This window comes from Anabrus simplex, chromosome 3 (assembly GCF_040414725.1).
Source record: "Anabrus simplex isolate iqAnaSimp1 chromosome 3, ASM4041472v1, whole genome shotgun sequence".
In the NCBI taxonomy this organism is placed as follows: Eukaryota; Metazoa; Arthropoda; class Insecta; order Orthoptera; family Tettigoniidae; genus Anabrus; species Anabrus simplex.
The window spans coordinates 383,166,659-383,185,603 of NC_090267.1; the positions used below are offsets into that span (position 1 = coordinate 383,166,659).

Sequence of the window (18,945 nt, forward strand, 5' to 3'; positions counted from 1 at the left end):
TCCACTAGTAGCGTGCCTGCCTCTTACCTGGAGGCCCTGGGTTCGATTCCCGGCCAGGTCAGGTATTTTTACCTGGACGTGAGGGCTGGTTTGAGGTCCACTCAGCCTACGTGATTAGAATTGAGGAGCTATCTGACGGTGAGATGGCGGCCCCGGTCTAGAAAGCCAAGAATAACGGCCGAGAGGATTCGTCGTACTGACCACACGACACCTCGTAATCTGCAGACCTTCGGGCTGAGCAGCGGTCGCTTGGTAGGCCAAGGCCCGTCAAGGGCTGTAGTGCCATGGGGTTTGGTTTGGTTTGGTTTGGTTCCACTAGTAGCGCTGAGGTAAGTTGAGGAAAGTAGAATAGCACTGGTGCCAACTGTTGGTTGTTGGTTTGGTATGGCTGTCTTTTTTTTTTTTTTTTTTTTTTCCTTGCCATGTGGATAGTATGCGCTGCGGCGATATAAAATAGCCTCTTGAAGGGAATGTAGCCCCGAAGGGGCCACTGTCCTCATGGCAGTGATTGGTCTGGATGTGCAAAAATACGTTACAGCTATTAAATGACCTTTTCTCTTCTTGCTGTAAGCCCCGAGATTAAAGGAGGAATTGAGAAAGTGTAAGGTTATCATCCGACACCATGACACTTTCGAACTTCGCTGGCCTCTTTAGCACTTTTTCTTACGCAGTAGTTGGTAACGAAATGTCTGTGTCTCCATTGGTGGGAATGATGTCTTGATCTTCGATATCTCGACCAAAGCCCGTGATCCTTGGCAGAAGTAATGGGTACTGGCGCCTGGACCATTACTTAAGGTTATAAAAGTAAATATACTTCTAGGGGCGGGAGGGTTGGTCCCTGGCAAGCGTAATTGAACACATCTCTCCTCCAGAATCATTTTTAGGTAAGAATAGCAGCACTGAAAGTAACATATTATGTTACAGTCCTTGCAGGGCGGGCTCTATATTTCTACCCTGGTAACGGAAGCAGTACACGAAAGCATTTCAGAGATGGAAATTTGTGTCGATACTATCCCTGAAGTGAAGTGTCGGGAACAGTAAGTGAGAGAACCATTGAGAAAAGAAGTTTATGTGGTTTTTATTGATGTAGAAAAGGCCTTTGAGAGAGTGCTATGAAAGAAGTTGATGGACATATTGTTTGGGTCTTTAGTCTATAGACTGGTTTGATGCAACTTTACTATGCTAAACTTTTCATGGCACTCCACCTTACATCTACTCTTAATCTGTTTGTCATATCCATGCCTTGATCTACCCCTTTCATTCTTACTGCCTAAATATCCCTCAAAAACCAACTGAACATGTCCTGGGTGTCTAAAGATGTGTCCTTTCAGTCTATATTGTCTTCTGGTCAAATTTCACCAAATCATTCTTCTCTCATCAATTTGACTCTGTAAGTTACTTATTCATTTGTGATTCGATCTACCCACCTCACCCTCAGCATTCTTCTGTAGCACCACATCTCAAAAGCTTCTGTTGTCCTTCTTTCTGACCTAGTTATTGGCCATGTTCCACTTCCATACTGTGTCATGATCCAGATGAAAAATCTTCTAAAACATTTCTAATTCCTATATCAATGTTCGAAGTGAGCATATTTCTTTTCGTAAGAAAGGCCTTTCTTGCTTGTTAGTCTGCATTATATGTCGTGGCATAATGGGAGTGAGATGCGTCGTTGCAGTCCATCTAGCAACAATAATAAAAGAACTTGGCAAGTTTGAGTTCTCTAGCCTCTCTTACTCCAACTCCAAGCACGTAACGTACAAGAGGAGCCCTTGTTAAACTGAGCAACCCAGTGAAAGGTTGGATTTACAACCCCAGCGGCAAACTGGATCAGTGAGCAGATCAGTGTGGGAGGATCACCACTCTATCATTCAGGACTGGTGATTACTATGGCATATATGGCATGCTGTACTGCTTGTAGCCATAGGAGCGCAATCAGAGATAGTCAACAACTTGAAATACGCTCCTGGAGAATACCATCTTAATCTCCAAATGTCTGATAAGGTATAACTCCAACTACACCAGATAATGTCCATGAGGTCTAACAACTTCTGCAGTTTTTGGATCTCCAGTCATCGTAGACACTATGCCACTGGGCCAGCGTCCTAAAACTGTCAAGGGCCGTGTGACTGTTGATGTGCATGAGCATTCCCATGTAAAAATATTTCGCGCACAGGCGTCGTTTGAAAAGCAACACCATCTGCTCAATATCAGAGTCCTGCGGCGATCGGCAAGTTGTGGCGGGGAAAGGATAGTGTAATCTGGGAGCTCCTAGTGATGAGTCAGCACGTAGGCGGCAAGTGTGTGGTCGCCGTTTTGCTCGAGGACAGACTGTAGAGCAACTTGTGTGCTACACCTGTGACTGAGCAGTCCTATTTAGGATCCCCTCTGTTCGCCCTGAATGGGGAGGGGTCTATAAAAGGTGCTCTAAGCATAGGCAGTCTTCTTACCTGACTGGATTACCGTGATCAGTGGGTACATCAATTTGCGGTAGAAACAAAAGAAAGATTTGCAACATGAATATAGCTACCTGGAATATTCGTACTCTGATGGACACTGGTGTAGATACCCTACCAGAGCGATGTACAGCAATAATAATCTTGAGTTGAAGAAATATAGATATCGCTGCTCTTAGTGAAACTAGGCGTGCTGGAGTAGGACAACTCGAGGAGCATGGCGGTGGCTATACATTTCTCTGGAAAGGAAAAGATGAAGGTGAACTAAGAATTCATGGAGTAGGTTTTGCAATAAGAAATGAGCTTATTTACAACCTTTATGAGTTCCCATCTGGAATTAAGGAAATACTCATGACACTCCGCCTGGAAGTCTAGAACAACCAAAGAGCTACGGTAATCGGTGCATACGCCCCAACATTGAAGTCAGAACATGATCAAAAGGAAGCGTTCTATAACAAACTTGATGAACTCTTGTCGAATGTACCCAAGTCAGATAAGCTTATTCTGCTAGGAGACTTTAATGCTCGGGTTGGCAGAGAATCGTCACTGTGGCCTGTAACTATTGGTAAAATGGGTGTAGGCAAAGTCAACACCAGTGGAACCCTCCTTCTCACAAAGTGTTCTGAATGTTATCTTGTAAGTACAATAATATACTCTTCCGCCAGAAGGATAGATTTAAAACATGGCAACATTCCAAATCAAAACACTGGCACTTAATAGACTATATTATTGTCCGCACCAGAGATCAGCGCGATGTTCATATAACCAAAGTTATGACCGGTGCTGATGATTGTTGGACTGACCACCGCTTAGTTCCATCTGTGATGGCTATACAGGTTCCTCCAAAACGACAGATTCAGGGGAAGGTGATAAAACACAAACTAAATACTGAACAACTTAGGAACAAGAGTACCAAATCTGCCTATTAGGTACTATTGTCTGATAAACTTCCAATTGTATACCCAGAAGATATTGAGGAGCACTGGTTGTTATTAAAATCAGCAGTTATAGCAGCTGGCAAAGAAGCAGTTGGTTAAAACCAATTATTAAAATAAGAGGAAACAGGACTGGTTTGATGAGAATGACAAAGAAATATGTGACCTAACTGATGAAAAACAGAAAGCCTACAACGCTTGGCAAAATGATCCAAATTCTTTTCCCAAGAAACAGAGATATCAACAAATCAAAACGGAAGTCCAGAAAAGATGCAGGGTGATCAAGAATAAATGGTGGATAGACAAATCATTGGACATGGAGAATTTAATCGCCTCCAACAACAATAGTGCCTTCTTCAGTGCTACCAAAGCTATTTATGGTCCCTCCACCAAAGGTCTTAGGTGTCTAAAATCCCAAGACGGTACTGAAGTTCTTAAAGACCCTGACTCGATAGCTTCCCGTTGGAAAGAACATTTTCAAGACCTCCGAACAGAAACTTGCATGTCGAGGAAGATGTGTTTTGCTGATATTCTACAACAGCCAATTCAAGATCACTTAGGTGAAGGCCATTCAACAGCTGAAGAATAAAAAGGCACCCGGACTAGATGGAATTCCAGCCGAGCTCTTCAAGGAGGGTGGTCCTTTGCTAATTCAGCATGCACACAGGATGATTGTGAAACTATGAAACACTGGAACCATCCCTGCTGATCTGTGAGATGCTTCCATCATCACTACCTTCAAGAAAGGGGATGAAACAATTATCGAAGAATATCATTACTCTCTGTTGCAGGAAAAATTCTTGCTAGAGTATTATCCAATCGTCTACTACCATTGACTGAAATGTGCCTACCAGAAACACAGTGTGGTTTCCGGCCAAACAGAAGTACAATTGATATGATTTTCAGTGCAAGAAAAATGCAGGAAAAGTCCAGAGAGCGAAACCAACCCTTGTACATGGCTTTTATAGATCTTGTCAAGGCGTTTGATTCTGTTAATCGAGGAGCTCTATGGAGAATTCTAGCTCTGATTGGATGTCCAATCAAATACATACAGATACTTAGACTACTGGACGACAGCATGTTTGGTACTGTTCATTCCAATATAAGACCAGGAGACCCTTTCCGTACTTCTAATGGAGTCAAGGAAGGTTGTGTAATTGCTCCAACATTGTTCTCAGTATTTATTGGAACTATACTACACCTTGTGGATGATAAACTGCTATCAGGTATAGAACTTGTGTATAGAACTGATGGAAATCTGTTTAATATTAACAGACTACGAGCTAAGACCAAGGTATCCTCAGTGTCAGTTATAGAGCTTCAGTACGCAGATGACAATGTTATTTTAGTCAACACAGAGGAAGATCTGCAATCAGTCTAAATGCTTTTAATCAAGCATATTACAGTATCGGTTTGGAAATTATTATTAATAAGATTTAGATCCTTTACCATCCAGCACCAAATTCCAATAAGAGAACTCCGGCTATTTTTGTCAGTGGCCAATCTCTGCTGAACATAAATCATTTTCCTTACCTTGGAAGCCACCTCTCAACATGTGCAAACATTGATTCAGAAATCCAATATCATTTAAGATGTGCTAGTGTGGCTTTCAGTCGTCTACTAAGAAGGGTATATCTCAAATATTATTATAATAGTTATAGATCCACCTGTTCAGTACAATACGATATAATCCACTATTTCATGTGGTTAAAATTTATACATAATACATAAAAGTCAATGGTACATGTTTCACCCTTTTTTTTACGGGCATCATCAGCCATATTATCAATCTTAAAAATTAATGGATATGGAATCTTTCTAATCTTATAAACTATAGAGTAAAATGTTGGACAATGTTTTCATAAAATATTATACAATAACGTCTAAAATAATGATATTGCACAGAAAGTATGTTAAAAATACTGTGAATTAACAGTTTTTGAAGATTAAAACGTGGTTAATCATGAATATTTGAGTGTTTAAAAACCAAAATGGATCCTCTTCTTATACAGCATTAAGATTGTGACGGCCTTGAGTGTAAGCACAGTCATCAAAGGAGAATGTGTTCCATTTCCGTAGCATGAGTCCAAGATAGTAAAATCACTGTCAGTTGTTTAAAACAGAAGTGTGAACGTATCAGTTATGTTAAAATATGTACGGTTGATATATCTGAAAGTCGTAGAAAAGAAAATGGGACTTCTTGTGGAGACGTTGCTAATGATAAAATGTTGTGTCAAAGGTAGCGGATGTCAGTAATTATGTTGGTGCGGTAATCAATTGGATCCAAAAGACGGTCAAGTGGGTGTTATTAACCCCGTTGAAACATTTGTTGGAAGAAATGATAGAGTTTTTTCTCGTACGGTGCGTGTTAAGTACGTCGGGCTGTTCCAGCAGCAAGAAGAGTGTTTGACAATCATGATATCAGTGTGAGAACCAAACTCTACATTTACAATGCTGTTGTAATCACTACTCTTCTCTCTGGTTGCAAGACCTGGACAACTTGCAGGAGAAACCTAAAATGCCTGGAAAAATACAATCAACGATGCTTGCGGAGAATACTGAAAGTTAAATGGCAAGATCGTCAAATGAACATTAGTATCCTCGAAGATCGTCAAATGAACATTAGTATCCTCGAGGAAGCCAACACTACAAGCCTGGAGGCAAAGATAGTCAGGCATCAGCTACGTTGGGCTGGCCATTTCATCCCAATGCCAGATACACGCCTCCCAAAGAAAATCTTGTAGTCCCAACTAAAGAATGGCCAGCGTAACCATGGAGGGCAGCTTAAACGATATAAGGATGTCCTAAAGTGTAATCCCAAAAAGGTGTCCTATTGATACGGTCAACTGGGAAACTACAGCCGAGGATAGGCCCAAATGGCGTAGCATTGTATAATTTGGAGTTGAACATGTAGAACAAGATAGGAGAAGATTAGAAGCTGAGAGGAGGAACCGCAGGAAAGAACGAATGAATGCGAGGTATGGTGTTCTTGCACAACCATCTGCTGCAACTAGTGTGTGCTGTCACTGCAATAAAACCTGTGCATCCAGAATCGGACTGTTCAGCCATCTGAGACGACACATTAATACTTCCAAATGACATTGTATTTATTTATTATATATTCAATGACGAATAAATGCCTATGATGATTTATGTCGTCCTTTCTTTTGCCATTGTTAATTATTCTACAGTATTAACAATATTAATCTACTTCCTTTAAAACCATTTCCTAATCTAATATCTCCTGCATTACCTGACTTTGTTCAACTGCACTCCATTACTTTCGTTTTGGATTCATTTATTTCTATATAGTACTCCTCCTCTAAGACACTCCAACACACCATTCAGCCTTCTCCAGATCTTCTGCAGACTCAGATAACATTATCATCGGCAAATCTCAAACTTAGATTTCCTCTCCTTCGATTGTGATTCAGTTTCAAAATTCCTCTTAGATTTCTTTTACTGCCTGTTCTATATTATAAACATTGGAAAGGAGACGGTATAAACTGCATCCTTGTCTTACTCCTTTCTTGATTGCTGCTTCTTTATAATGCCCTCAATTCTCATCACTACAGACTAATTTTTGAACAGATTGTAGATAATCTTTCTTTCTCTGTATCTGATCCTAAACACCTGCAGAATCTCAAATAGCTTGGTCCAATCAAACATTATCAAATGCCTTTTCTAACTCTATGAATGTCATATACGTGGATTTGTCCTTCTTAATACGACATAATAGGTCAATCATAGGATATAAACTTCATGGTTTTGATCCGTATTGAATTGTAATCACAATAATAACTAAACTTATGTCATAATGGTCCACCTTTTCAATACTACACAGTTCAAAAAAATTAGGGGAACATGTTTTGTATCGTCTGGTATGTGAACATTAATGTGGTAGATGGGGTTCCAATGATCGTACAGCATACCTTGAGACCGTAGCTACTCAGGGTATGTCAAACCGAAGTTATACTCCGCCTGTAGGTGTAGCCATGCATTAAACTGTCAGATGACCCCTTAAAACAAAGTGAATAGCGGTGTGTCATTGTGAGGTACACAGACTACTGTGGTCATTTGAGCACGTTGTCCGTCAGCCAGAACATCCCATGAGACATTAACGAGGTTCCAAGTCGCAAGGGCCGTCACTTTGATCCAGGAAGGATGGACTTTTCGTCGTGTTGCTGTGGATCTCAATGTCTCTCCATCAGTTATTCAACGCTTGTAGAATCACTACAGTGAGACAGGCCAGTTCACAAGGAGTGTTGGACAAGGTTGTGGACGCATGACAGCCCCACAGGATGACGGATATCTGACCATCTGTGCGTTGCAGCGTCATTCAGCAACTGCCAGAGAACTGCAACAAGACCTCAGGAGGGTCACTGGAGTCACAGTGTCTGACCAGACAGTAAGGAACAGGTTAAGAGAAGTTTCCTTACGACCCAGACGTCCTGTTCGAGTGCCTCGTTTAATGCAGCAACATCGCGCAGCTTGCCTTCTGTTTGCCGAATTATAATCATTATAAAATATCAAAGCCATTTCTTATTAACAGTGCTGATGTAGTTATTTTATTATTATTATTATTATTATTAATTATTATATACAGTCGTATCAGCACAACCTTTTTTAAAACATAACCGGTTTTCAGACACTAAGGTCCATCATCAGTGTTAGAATTTAAATTTAATTCCACATGAGTGTGTCGTCAAAATTAGTTAAAATGAGTTCAAAATGTAGCCCTGTAGACATTAACTGTAAAATAAGAAAAAGAAAAAAACAAGTGTAAAAGTATGCAAATCTATTTATATAAAATAAGAGTTTTGTCTGTACATTGCTCAGAATTTGAAAATAATGGTATTTCTGTATCGGTCATATCCATAGTAACAAGAATATGTACTTTTTACTTTTCCGTAATTTCTGTCTGTCTGTCTGTCTGTCTGTATGTATGTATGTATGTACACGCATCACGAGAAAATGGTTGAAGAGAATTTAATGAAAATCGGTATGTGAAGTCGGGGGATGAGCCTCTACAATCTAGGCTATCGATCATTTTATTCACGCTGAGTGAAATGGTAGTTTAGGGGAAGGCCTAAAATTGAATTCTCAACTATTTTGGCTATTAGTGGTCTAATGAAAATTGGTATGTGAAGTCGGGGGATGAGCCTCTACAATCTAGGCTATAAATCATTTTACTCACGCTGAGAGAAATGGTAGTTTAGGGGAAGGCCTAAAATTGAATTCTCAACTATTTATGTTGTTAGTGGTCGTATTTTAAAGAAAATGGGTATGCAAAGTTGGGGAATAAGATACTACAATCTAGGCTATCAATAATTGTATTCACGCTGAGAAAAATGGTAGTTTAGGGGAAGGCCTAAAATTTAATTCTCAAATATTGTTATTAGTGGTCCTATCTTGATGAAAATCGGTATGCAAAGTCAGGAAATAAGTCGCTATAGTCTAGGCTGTAAATTATTTTATTCACGCTGAGTGAAATGGTAGTTTAGGGGAAGGCTTAAAATGTAATTCTCAAATATTTCTTATTAGAGGTGTAATCGATGAATGCTACACAACTAAGGTTATATAGTATTAAATTTCCTATTATTCATGTCTTATACATTGTTACTGTGCTGGCTATGATCACAAACATATTCATGAATTTGGATTTTTGTTACTAAGTCCATATCAGCGCCGAGTAACGAGAAAATGGGTAAACAGTATTTAATGAAAATCGCTATGTAAGTCGGAGAATAAGAAACTGCAGTTTACGGTATAAAATATTATACAAATCACAGAGTCGAAAGAAAACTAAATGTGAAGGCCTACAATATAGAAAGCTAACATTGATCAACAATAACATTACATTGACCATTGTTTGTCGTGATGTGCTTTGTGTCTTCTGTTGCCCCTCATCTCCGGTAGATAGGACTACTGCTGCTTACAGAGTATTTTTTATTTGATTTACGTCGCACCAACATAGATAGGTTTTATGGCGACGATGGGATAGGAAAGGGCTAGGAGTGCCTTAGGCCTTAATTAAGGTACAGGCCCAGCATTTCATTGGTATGAAAGTGGGAAACCACGGAATACAATCTTCTGCGCTGCCGACAATGGGGTTCGAATCCACTATCTCTCAGATGCAAGCTCACAGCTGCGTACCGCTAACCACACGGTCAACTCGCCCAGTCGTACAGAGTGTAACAGCCTTCTTTAGCATGCCATTCCCCTGGTTTATAAATTTTCTGATACTACTGGTACGTAACACACTGGATCATCATAGCATTCGGGCTATTCAATCCCTACTCTGAGACACTGATTGGAATGAACAGTGTGCATATTTAGCGGAATAATGGCAGATCAGTGTTAATGGCAATCTGCGGCCTGGTCATCCCAGCTCTGGAACTTTGGACTATTAGATTGGCACCACAATCTAACCGCAGCACTGTTCGTTAAAAGTGATAAAACGTGTGGCTTTGCATTTGATCGAGTATTTTATATGATAGCATTGCTTTTAATCGCTACATTCATACTTTTTTTTAATAATGACCTATGTTGATTTCAGTTAGGAAAACCACAAAGTCAGTCTTTCTGCGAATCCCGTAGCGAAGCACGGGTACATCAGCTAGTAATACATATAAATTTAAAATGATTTACAATGATATTGTAAAAGGTATGAACATATGAGTCCATACCCATGTCAACTGGCAACTTTGCAATGGAGACCTGTGTTGTTCACAGACGAGTCCAGATTTCCCCTGACACAGCGTGTTGGACGTCAACATGTATGGAGATGCCATGGTGAGCAATACATGCCAATTGTTGTCCAGGAAGGCGACCGATTTGGACCATTTTCTGTGATGGTGTGAGGTGGCATCAGTGTTGATTGCCGTAGGGATCTTGTCGTCGTCCGTGGTAATCTTATTGCTTTGAGATACATCGAGCAGATACTGCTACAGCATATGTTGGTTGCTGCATACAGTGTTCGCCCTGAAATCGTACTCAAGCATGACAATGCCAGTGCTCATGTAGCGTGCATCACCAGAGCTGTCTTGCGAGAACTGGACATTCAAGAGATGGAATGGCCAGCAATGAGTCCCGACCTTAATCCCATCAAGCATGTGTGGGATAGGTTTGACAGAAGGGTTCATGGGCATCCTGTTCCACCACAAACTCTCCAAGACCTTGAACAGGCTCTCATTGAGAATGGAACCTGATACCTCAATGTGACTTCAGTCGACTTAACGGAGCGTGCCACGTAGGTGTCAAGCTATGATAAATGCTCGTGGAGAACATGCACCATACTGAAGCTCTCCAATGATGATGATAATCCACCCTGGAGGATTGTTATCACTGTTTTTGCCAGTATTTGTACATTTCCGTTTGTGTTCTGAAAATGAACTTCTTACAAAATTGTACAAAACTATTTTAATACTCCTTGTCAATACTATGCATTTTACATCCAATTAAGATGAAACTTCACACAAAAATAGACATGTTTCGACCTGGCATTGGGTCATCCTCAGTAAGACATGTAAAATGAATTAAAAACATAGGAAACACACAAAATGAATTGTTAGTTAAAAAGTCTCTTAAAAAGCATGATGAAAGTTAAACTATGAAATGTTGATCGTTAAAATAGTCTTGAGCTGGAGGTCTTCCTGTTTCAATGTTTTTGTTGTCTTTTGGTGTGGTTCAGCTGGTATCTCTATACTGTTGGCTTAGTTATGTTCCGACATGGGCTGATGTACATAAGCATTATTGAAGTTGAACAGTCTTTTTTAGTCAGTAAAATGGATAATACAAATGAAATTAATGTTGAAAAATGGTGACAAACAGGAACATTATTTAGATTAAGTTATGAAAAACGAAAAATTAACTTACATTACGTGGCCCGCTTGTATCACCTGTGTTCTCTGACTACGGAGTCCAGCTCTCGAGTGACTTGCTCCCGCAGTCGAGATACAAGATCTGTTGCAACAAGGAAGTGGAGTGGGGAAATGGGGCGGGGCTTGCGGGGGGGATGGGAGTGTGTGGAATAATTGGGGTGGTGATTGAAACAGAGTGTAATAATTGTGAGTTCTTATGTTCCTGTTTTTTACTATAGATGATCGGAATAAAAGTTTCCCATATTATGTTCTTTTTTTCATTTATCTCATTTAAGTTGAGGGCTGGGTTCTTATATTGATCCATACTGATGTAAAAATTCTCTGAAAAGTTAAGTAGTGGACCTTTTTGTTCACGTTGTAGATTTTTTGGATCTTGATCTATTGTGGTATAATTGTGATTATAATCTTTATGATTGTTACTCATAGCAGAGAAACAATTATATTTTAAAGCATTGCAATGTTCTGTATATCTTATGAGGAAGTTCCTACCAGTTTGATGTAACTTTACCCGCATCCCTGACATTCCAGTTTATGTATCGCAGAATTTGTGTATTTATTGCTAGTATTTACTGTGTGAGAGTTAAATAATATTCTTTCATTAGTGTTGCTGGTTTCGAAAGCAATTTTTAGGTTCTATTTTCTTAGGACGTTGGTGATTATGTGTATATTATTATTGCTAAATGTGAATGTGGCATATTTTTCTTTAGTTTTTGACTCGTTTGTTAAAGTAGTTGTGGGCTTGTTAGTATGTTTATCGATTAGCTTATTTATAAATTTTGTGCTGAATCCGTTGTTCAAAGCTATTTCGTGGATGGTCCATATTTCTTTTTTCCAATTTCTCTTTGAGAGCAGGATTTTTAAAGCTCTTTCGAACATGCTATTATAGGCAGCTTTTTTGTGAGCTTCAGGATGTATTTAATTCTGTTTAATGGTGTTAGCAGTGTAAGTTGGTTTCCGGTAAATGTTAAATGCCAGGTGATTATTCTTATGACGTGATAGTGTTATAATACCAATATAAATGGTCCGTTATTGGACATTATAAATTTTCCAGCTAGCTCATTCTTGGTTGCCAGCGTTTCGCCCTCGTGTGCTAGGGTGGGCTCATCAGTTGGTACCTAGCACACGTACCAATACGCTGGCTAGTGCATACCGTGGAGGCCACTGCGTAGGCTAACTGGAGCCACCGGCAGTGCCAATGCACTAAGAGACTTTGTCTCATCACTAAAAATTGATGCCTGCTTGGCCATCAGATGATATAGATGTTGATTCCCATAGGGAATCTGAAATATTTGTCCTGAATGAGCAAATTTATAATACCAATATAAATGGTCCGTTATTGGACATTATAAATTTTCCAGCTAGCTCATTCTTGGTTGCCAGCGTTTCGCCCTCGTGTGCTAGGGTGGGCTCATCAGTTGGTACCTAGCACACGTACCAATACGCTGGCTAGTGCATACCGTGGAGGCCACTGCGTAGGCTAACTGGAGCCACCGGCAGTGCCAATGCACTAAGAGACTTTGTCTCATCACTAAAAATTGATGCCTGCTTGGCCATCAGATGATATAGATGTTGATTCCCATAGGGAATCTGAAATATTTGTCCTGAATGAGCAAATTTATAATACCAATATAAATGGTCCGTTATTGGACATTATAAATTTTCCAGCTAGCTCATTCTTGGTTGCCAGCGTTTCGCCCTTGTGTGCTGTGGTGGGCTCATCAGTTGGTACCTAGTGATAGTGTTATGTCTAAATAATTAAGTGAATTTAATATTCTGATCTAAACTGTTGAGTAGTTCCAAAATTTCCTTTCCTTCGTTAACGATTCTATCTACTATGGCTAGCACATCGTCAACGTAACGTGTCCAGTATTTTATAGCTTTGATCTTATCTATGATGTTTGTGTGTTCTAAGTGGTCCATGTATATGTTCGCCAAAATACTTGAGGACAGTGCTCCTGTAGGTAAACCTCTCTGTTTGTAGATTTTATTCTCAGAAATGAAATAATTATTACTTAAAGAGAATTTTAATAGGCATATAAACTTGTCTATTTCACCAATGCTTAATTTACTGAATTTGGTTAAATTATTCCATATCAAATTTATAGTGGTTTTAACGGGATATTGGCATACATATTGATGACATCAAATGAAAGGATCTTGTGGTGTTCTGGTACCTTTATATGTTTTATTCTTTTGTAAAGTTCTATGGAGTTCTTTATCGTTGTATTCGCTTGGTAGTGATAATATGTACTAAGGAAATCTTGAATAAATTGAGATAATTTGTAAGTTGGACTACCCCTAAATTTGATTGGTGTAGGGGTGTTAGCCTTATGAATTTTTGGTAACTATTTCGCTACGGGTAACCTAATACAGTAGAGACAGTACGCGACACTCTGCGAGATATCGAGGGACAGCTATTAGAGCTCTCTCTAGCGGATTGACCTGAGAACTACTGATTCTGTCGTAAGAGCACGGGTATTTGTGTGTGAAGTTTTTGGTGTTATTTATGCGTTTTCAGCGAGTTGACATAATTAAATAGTAGCGTGTGTCATTTCTTGATATCTCCTCTCAACATGAGGGGAAAGGTATGTGCTGTGTTTGGCTGCAGTAACTATGAAGTAGAGAAGAATGTGCGGTCTTTCTTCCGTTTCCCTCATGACAAGAAAATGTAAGTAATATCGTGTTTGCATATATATTCTTCCAGTGACAAAGAAATTTTTATAGTACTTCATAATCTTCTGACCTGCTTGACCCGAATTTTAACTAGCTTAAAATATAATACGCACATGTTATTGTATAGTGCAGCAGTTAACCTTCAATACCGATGTGTTGTAGGTGTGATCTGTGGGTTTGTTTTAATTACGTAAAATACATAATGCATATGAGTGTGGCTGGTTGGGTTCCAAGTTATCCAATTTGGAATGTAGCAATGCGTTATCAAGCACTGAAGAAAATATGGGTGATTTAAGAAATGTACATATTTTGTTGAAACAGTATGATGATGCAAATTTGCTTTACCCTAATGTATTGGCATTATGGCAAGTATTGCTTATAGGGAAAGTTTGAATGCTTTTGAGGCTAAATTTATAGATTTTCTTTCTGTTAGTAGGCTTCAAGTTAAAAGGAAAATTGTCCAGCTCTTAAATGTAAATTCATTGAATCATGTGTGTAAGGAATGTGTCAATATATTTGTTGATAAGTGTCTTAATGCCCGCCTCTGTGGTGTAGTGGTTAGTGTGATTAGCTGCCACTCCCAGAGGTCCGGGTTCGATTCCCGGCTCTGCCACAAAATTTGAAAAGTGGTACGAGGGCTGGAACGGGGTCCATTAAGCCTCGGGAGGTCAAATGAGTAGGGGTGGGTTCGATTCCCACCTCAGCCATCCTAGAAGTGGTTTTCCGTGGTTTCCCACTTCTCCAGGCAAATGCCGGGATGGTACCTAACTCAAGGCCACGGCCACTTCCTTCCCTCTTCCTTGCCTGTCCCATCCAATCTTCCCATTCCTCCACAAGGTCCCTGTTCAGTATAGCAGGTGAGGCCGCCTGGGCGAGGTACTGGTCATTCTCCCCAGTTGTATCCACGACCCAAAGTCCGAAGCTCCAGGGCACTGCCCTTGAGGCGGTAGAGGTGGGATCCCTTGCTGAATCCGAGGGAAAAACTGGCCCTGGAGGGTAAACAGATTAAGAAGAAGAAGAAGTGTTTTAATATGACGATACAATGCTTTTAAGTAAGAAAAAAAATATATAGCCTTGAACGTTCAGGCAGGAATTCTAAAGCTAAAAAAGTAATGCATAAATGAAAGATCAAGCCCTTTCACAGCAGTCCATTTCACATCTCGATTATGTGTCTAATTTCAGTCTTTAAATAATAACCTGTTAAATAATTCTTCATTCATTTATCCAGAATTGCTTTAGCAACTTTGAAGTTAATATCTTAGTAATACTTTGTTTCTAGACGAAAATTATTTATCCATTTCCGTATATACATTTCCATTGGTATTTGAATTTAGCGCGAAGTTTCAGGTCAAGCCACTAGGAGTGCCACTTCCGACTTGTCTCCCATTTTAACAAGGCTAAATCCGGAAGTGTCGCGTATTGTCTCTGCTGTATTTTGGGTAACCTCGGGTTCATGGCAATGAGTTTTTTCTTTTCAAATTCATTGAAAAGAAAAGTACTATTATTGACTATTGATTTTAATTCTTTTTGCACGTTATTTAAGGGATCCTTCTTCATTATATCAAATTTGTTTTCCGCGAAACACGAATGCGTTTTATTAATATAATTGTTCTTCTCCACGATTACTATTGCATTTACTTTATCAGATTTAGTTGCTATTAGGTCATTAATCTTTAATTTTCCTTTGAGGTTTTTAACTTTCTTATTAATGGATCGGTCTGTGTTATGATTAAATACCTGTTTATGATAAGATAAGTTAGTTTTTTATAAGGTATTTTATCTCTTCCTGTTTATCTAAGGGTAATTTGTTGACTGCCATTTCTGTTTCTGCTAAAGTGGTAATTAAACTATTATGTTCCACGAACCTACTACGCTGGTGTAGCAGGGGGAGAGGCAACTAAAAGGGGCGAACAAGGGATGTTTGTCTTAAAACCATGAAACTACTTTTGATTTGTACCATCACGCGGGGAACACCGTGGGTCGCCTTTACTTGCGAGTAGTACTACTGTATTAGGTACGAAATAGGTTTGTGATTAGTAGCAGCAGAGAGTACTTCCCCTGTGGGTTTCCAGTACCTGTGAGTCGTACCCATGTGAGCAACACCGCGGGTCTGGGCGTTGCCTGTGAGTTGTACCACTATATGAGCGACACCTGTGATTAGTACCCACTATGTGAGGAACACCACGGGAATACTGGTGCCCATGACTAGTACACCTAGGTGAGGAACCTCATCGGTTTGCGTTAGCTATGAGTGGCGCCATTGTGTGAGAAACACCATAGGTCTGCGTTACCTGTACGACATACAATACTTGTGAGTAGTACCATCATGTGTGGAACATCGTGAGTCTTTGCTACTTTTGATTAGTACCCCAACATGACAAATACCATGATTCTACTTTACTAGCAATAAGTACCATTCTGAGGGACCTTTGACTTGATTTTGGACCCCTTTAGACATCAAGCATCCTCGATTCAGGATTGTGCTTTATAAGTTTTCCCTTGGTCAGTAATACTATTATTTATGATTATTTTTTGAGTTGGATCCACTGTTTTTTGTTTTTTTTGGGTTCATGTCCATCCATTCATTCTTCATGACATTTTTTATTTTTTATTTTATTTTGGTCAGTCGATGATTTTGAAATTTTTGTTTGTCATTTCATTTTGTACCATTAGGGGCCAATGACCTCGATGTTAGGCCCCTTTAAACAACAAGCATCATCATCAAACTATCATGTTTGGAGGTGGTGGGCCAATTATGTTTGGGTCCATTACTCAGAATTTCAAGGTCGTATTTAAGGGATTTGACATGAGATTCATAGTCTATAATTCTGAAAATGAATGTGAATCCATCAATGTTCTTTTGTATACTTCAATGGTAAAGAATAAAGGTTTAGTTGATAATATACCTAGGTGTGAAGTATTGTTTTGTGGAGCATGGCATACATTCAAAAACATGTTCCCCTATTTTTTTTGACTGTGTATATTATACAATGTTTACATTACATTTCTAGTCTAGGCACTGGTTTTGGCCTTGGCTGGCCATCATCAGCCTTAATGCAAAACTGTACAAACACATCCAGTAACTAAAACAAAAGTACAAGCACACACAAATGACATTAAAATGTGTTAAAAACATCTGGGATGAACTATGTGCACAACAAGTAAAATATGATGAAATTAAAATCAGGCTCTAAAATTCTTAGAAATGTAATGTAAACATTGCATAATATAGTATTGAAATGGTGGACCATTACGACATAAATTTATTTATAATAGGACAGATTGAGGCTAATATTTGTTTATAGGAAGGGGAGTTAGGGATTGAAATAATTTACCAAGGGAGATCTTCAGTGAATTTCCAAATTCTTTGCACTTATTTAAGAAAAGGCTAGGTAAACTACAGGTAGGGAATCTGGCACCTGGGGGACTGCCTTAAATGTAGATCAGTGGTGAATGATTGAATGATGATATTCTATAAGATCAGACGTTTGTTGTTTGGTTCATCATTCCATAGTCTGGTTTGATGCAGCGCTCTATGCCACCCGATCCTGTGCTAACCTTTTCATTTCTGTGTAATTATTTTACCCTACATCTACTCTGATCTGTTTGTCATATTCATACCTTGCCATTCTTATCACATACACTTCCCTTAAAAACCAACTTTGGAACAAGTTCTGGGTGCCATAAGATGTGTCCTATCGTTCTATCTCTTCTTCTGGTCAAATAATGCAAAATCATTCTCTTCATTCTGAGCTAGTTATTGTCCATGTTTCACTTCCACGCTCCAGACGAAAGTTTTCAAAAACATCTAATTCCTATATCAATGTTTGAAGTGAGCAAATTCCTTTTCTTTAGAAAGATTTCCTTGCTTGTGCTAGTCTGAATTTTATGTCCTCCTCACTTCTGTCATTGTTAGTTATTTTACTACCCAAGTAACAATATTAATCCACTTACTTAAGACTTAATTTCCTAATCTAATATTACCTTCATCACTTAAATTCGTTTGACTCCACTCCATTACTTTTGTTTTGGATTTATTTTCATCTTGTATTCTTTCCCCAAGACTCTGTCCATACCATTAAGTAATTTCTCCAAATCGTCTGCAGACTCAGATAAAATAACAATATTATCAGCAAATCTCAGAGTTTTGATTTCCTCTCCTTGGACTGTGATTCCTTTTCCAAATTCCTCTTTGATTTCCTTTTGATTTCTTTTACCACCTGTGCCATAAAGTCTGGATTGCTTCTCTGTTCTTATTTCTTCTAAAGCTAAACTTACCTTCTGCCACCTCACTTGTCAGCTGCTGCTTTCTTAGGAAGTGTATGTAAAAATGGATGGCACTTCTCCTGTATCATACATCCTTTACGCTTAATGTTAAATTCTAAGAATATGCCATCAGTTCTGGTGCCTCGTTCTTATTTGGGTCTCTCAGAGCTCTGTTGAATTCTGACTTCAAAATTTATTCTTCCATTTCATCTGCATCAACAACCTCTTCTTATTCCAAAACCTTAATGTTTACTTCTTTCTTGATACAGTTGTTGAATCTTTTTTTTTTTCCTGTCAACTTCAGGGAACATTTCATGACCACCAAGTTGTGGTCATGGTCAGAAGCCAGGTCTGCTTCTGGGAAGATCTTGCAATCAAACACCTGGTTTCTGAATCTCTGCCTAATCATAATGAAGTCTGTTTGATATCTAGGTCTTGTCCACATATATAACCATCGTTTGTGGTTGTTGAATCAAGTATTAGCAAGGACTAAATTACGATGGGTGCAGTATTCTACCAGCCAACTTCCTCTTTTCTTCCTAGTCTGAATTCTCCTACATTTTTGTCTCTTATCTTAATATTCATGTACCTAGTTTTCCTTTCTCCAAAGGTTTCCTTAATTTTCCTATATGCAGTGTGTATCTTTACTACAACCTTCAACATCCTTGCGCTTCTCTTTCAGCCATTCTTCCTTAGCTCTCCTGCACTTTCTATCTACTTCATTCTTTAATTGCC

The 18,945-nt window shown here is 39.1% G+C and overlaps 2 protein-coding genes across 3 annotated transcripts in view; one reads left to right on the plus strand and one right to left on the minus strand.

Moving 5' to 3' along the window:
• eIF2alpha (eukaryotic translation initiation factor 2 subunit alpha) overlaps nucleotides 1-18,945 on the plus strand; it is a 76,075-nt gene that overhangs the window by 15,946 nt on the left and 41,184 nt on the right. The gene's annotated exons all lie outside the window — the stretch shown is intronic.
• Nucleotides 2,626-18,945, minus strand: part of LOC136866403 (reticulon-4-interacting protein 1 homolog, mitochondrial-like) — a 270,197-nt gene continuing 253,877 nt past the window's right edge. Inside the window, exon 10 of the mRNA XM_068226726.1 lies at nucleotides 2,626-2,692. Within this exon, the coding sequence (XP_068082827.1) occupies nucleotides 2,638-2,692 (55 nt within the window). The 3' untranslated portion in view covers nucleotides 2,626-2,637. The remainder of the gene's footprint in view (nucleotides 2,693-18,945) is intronic.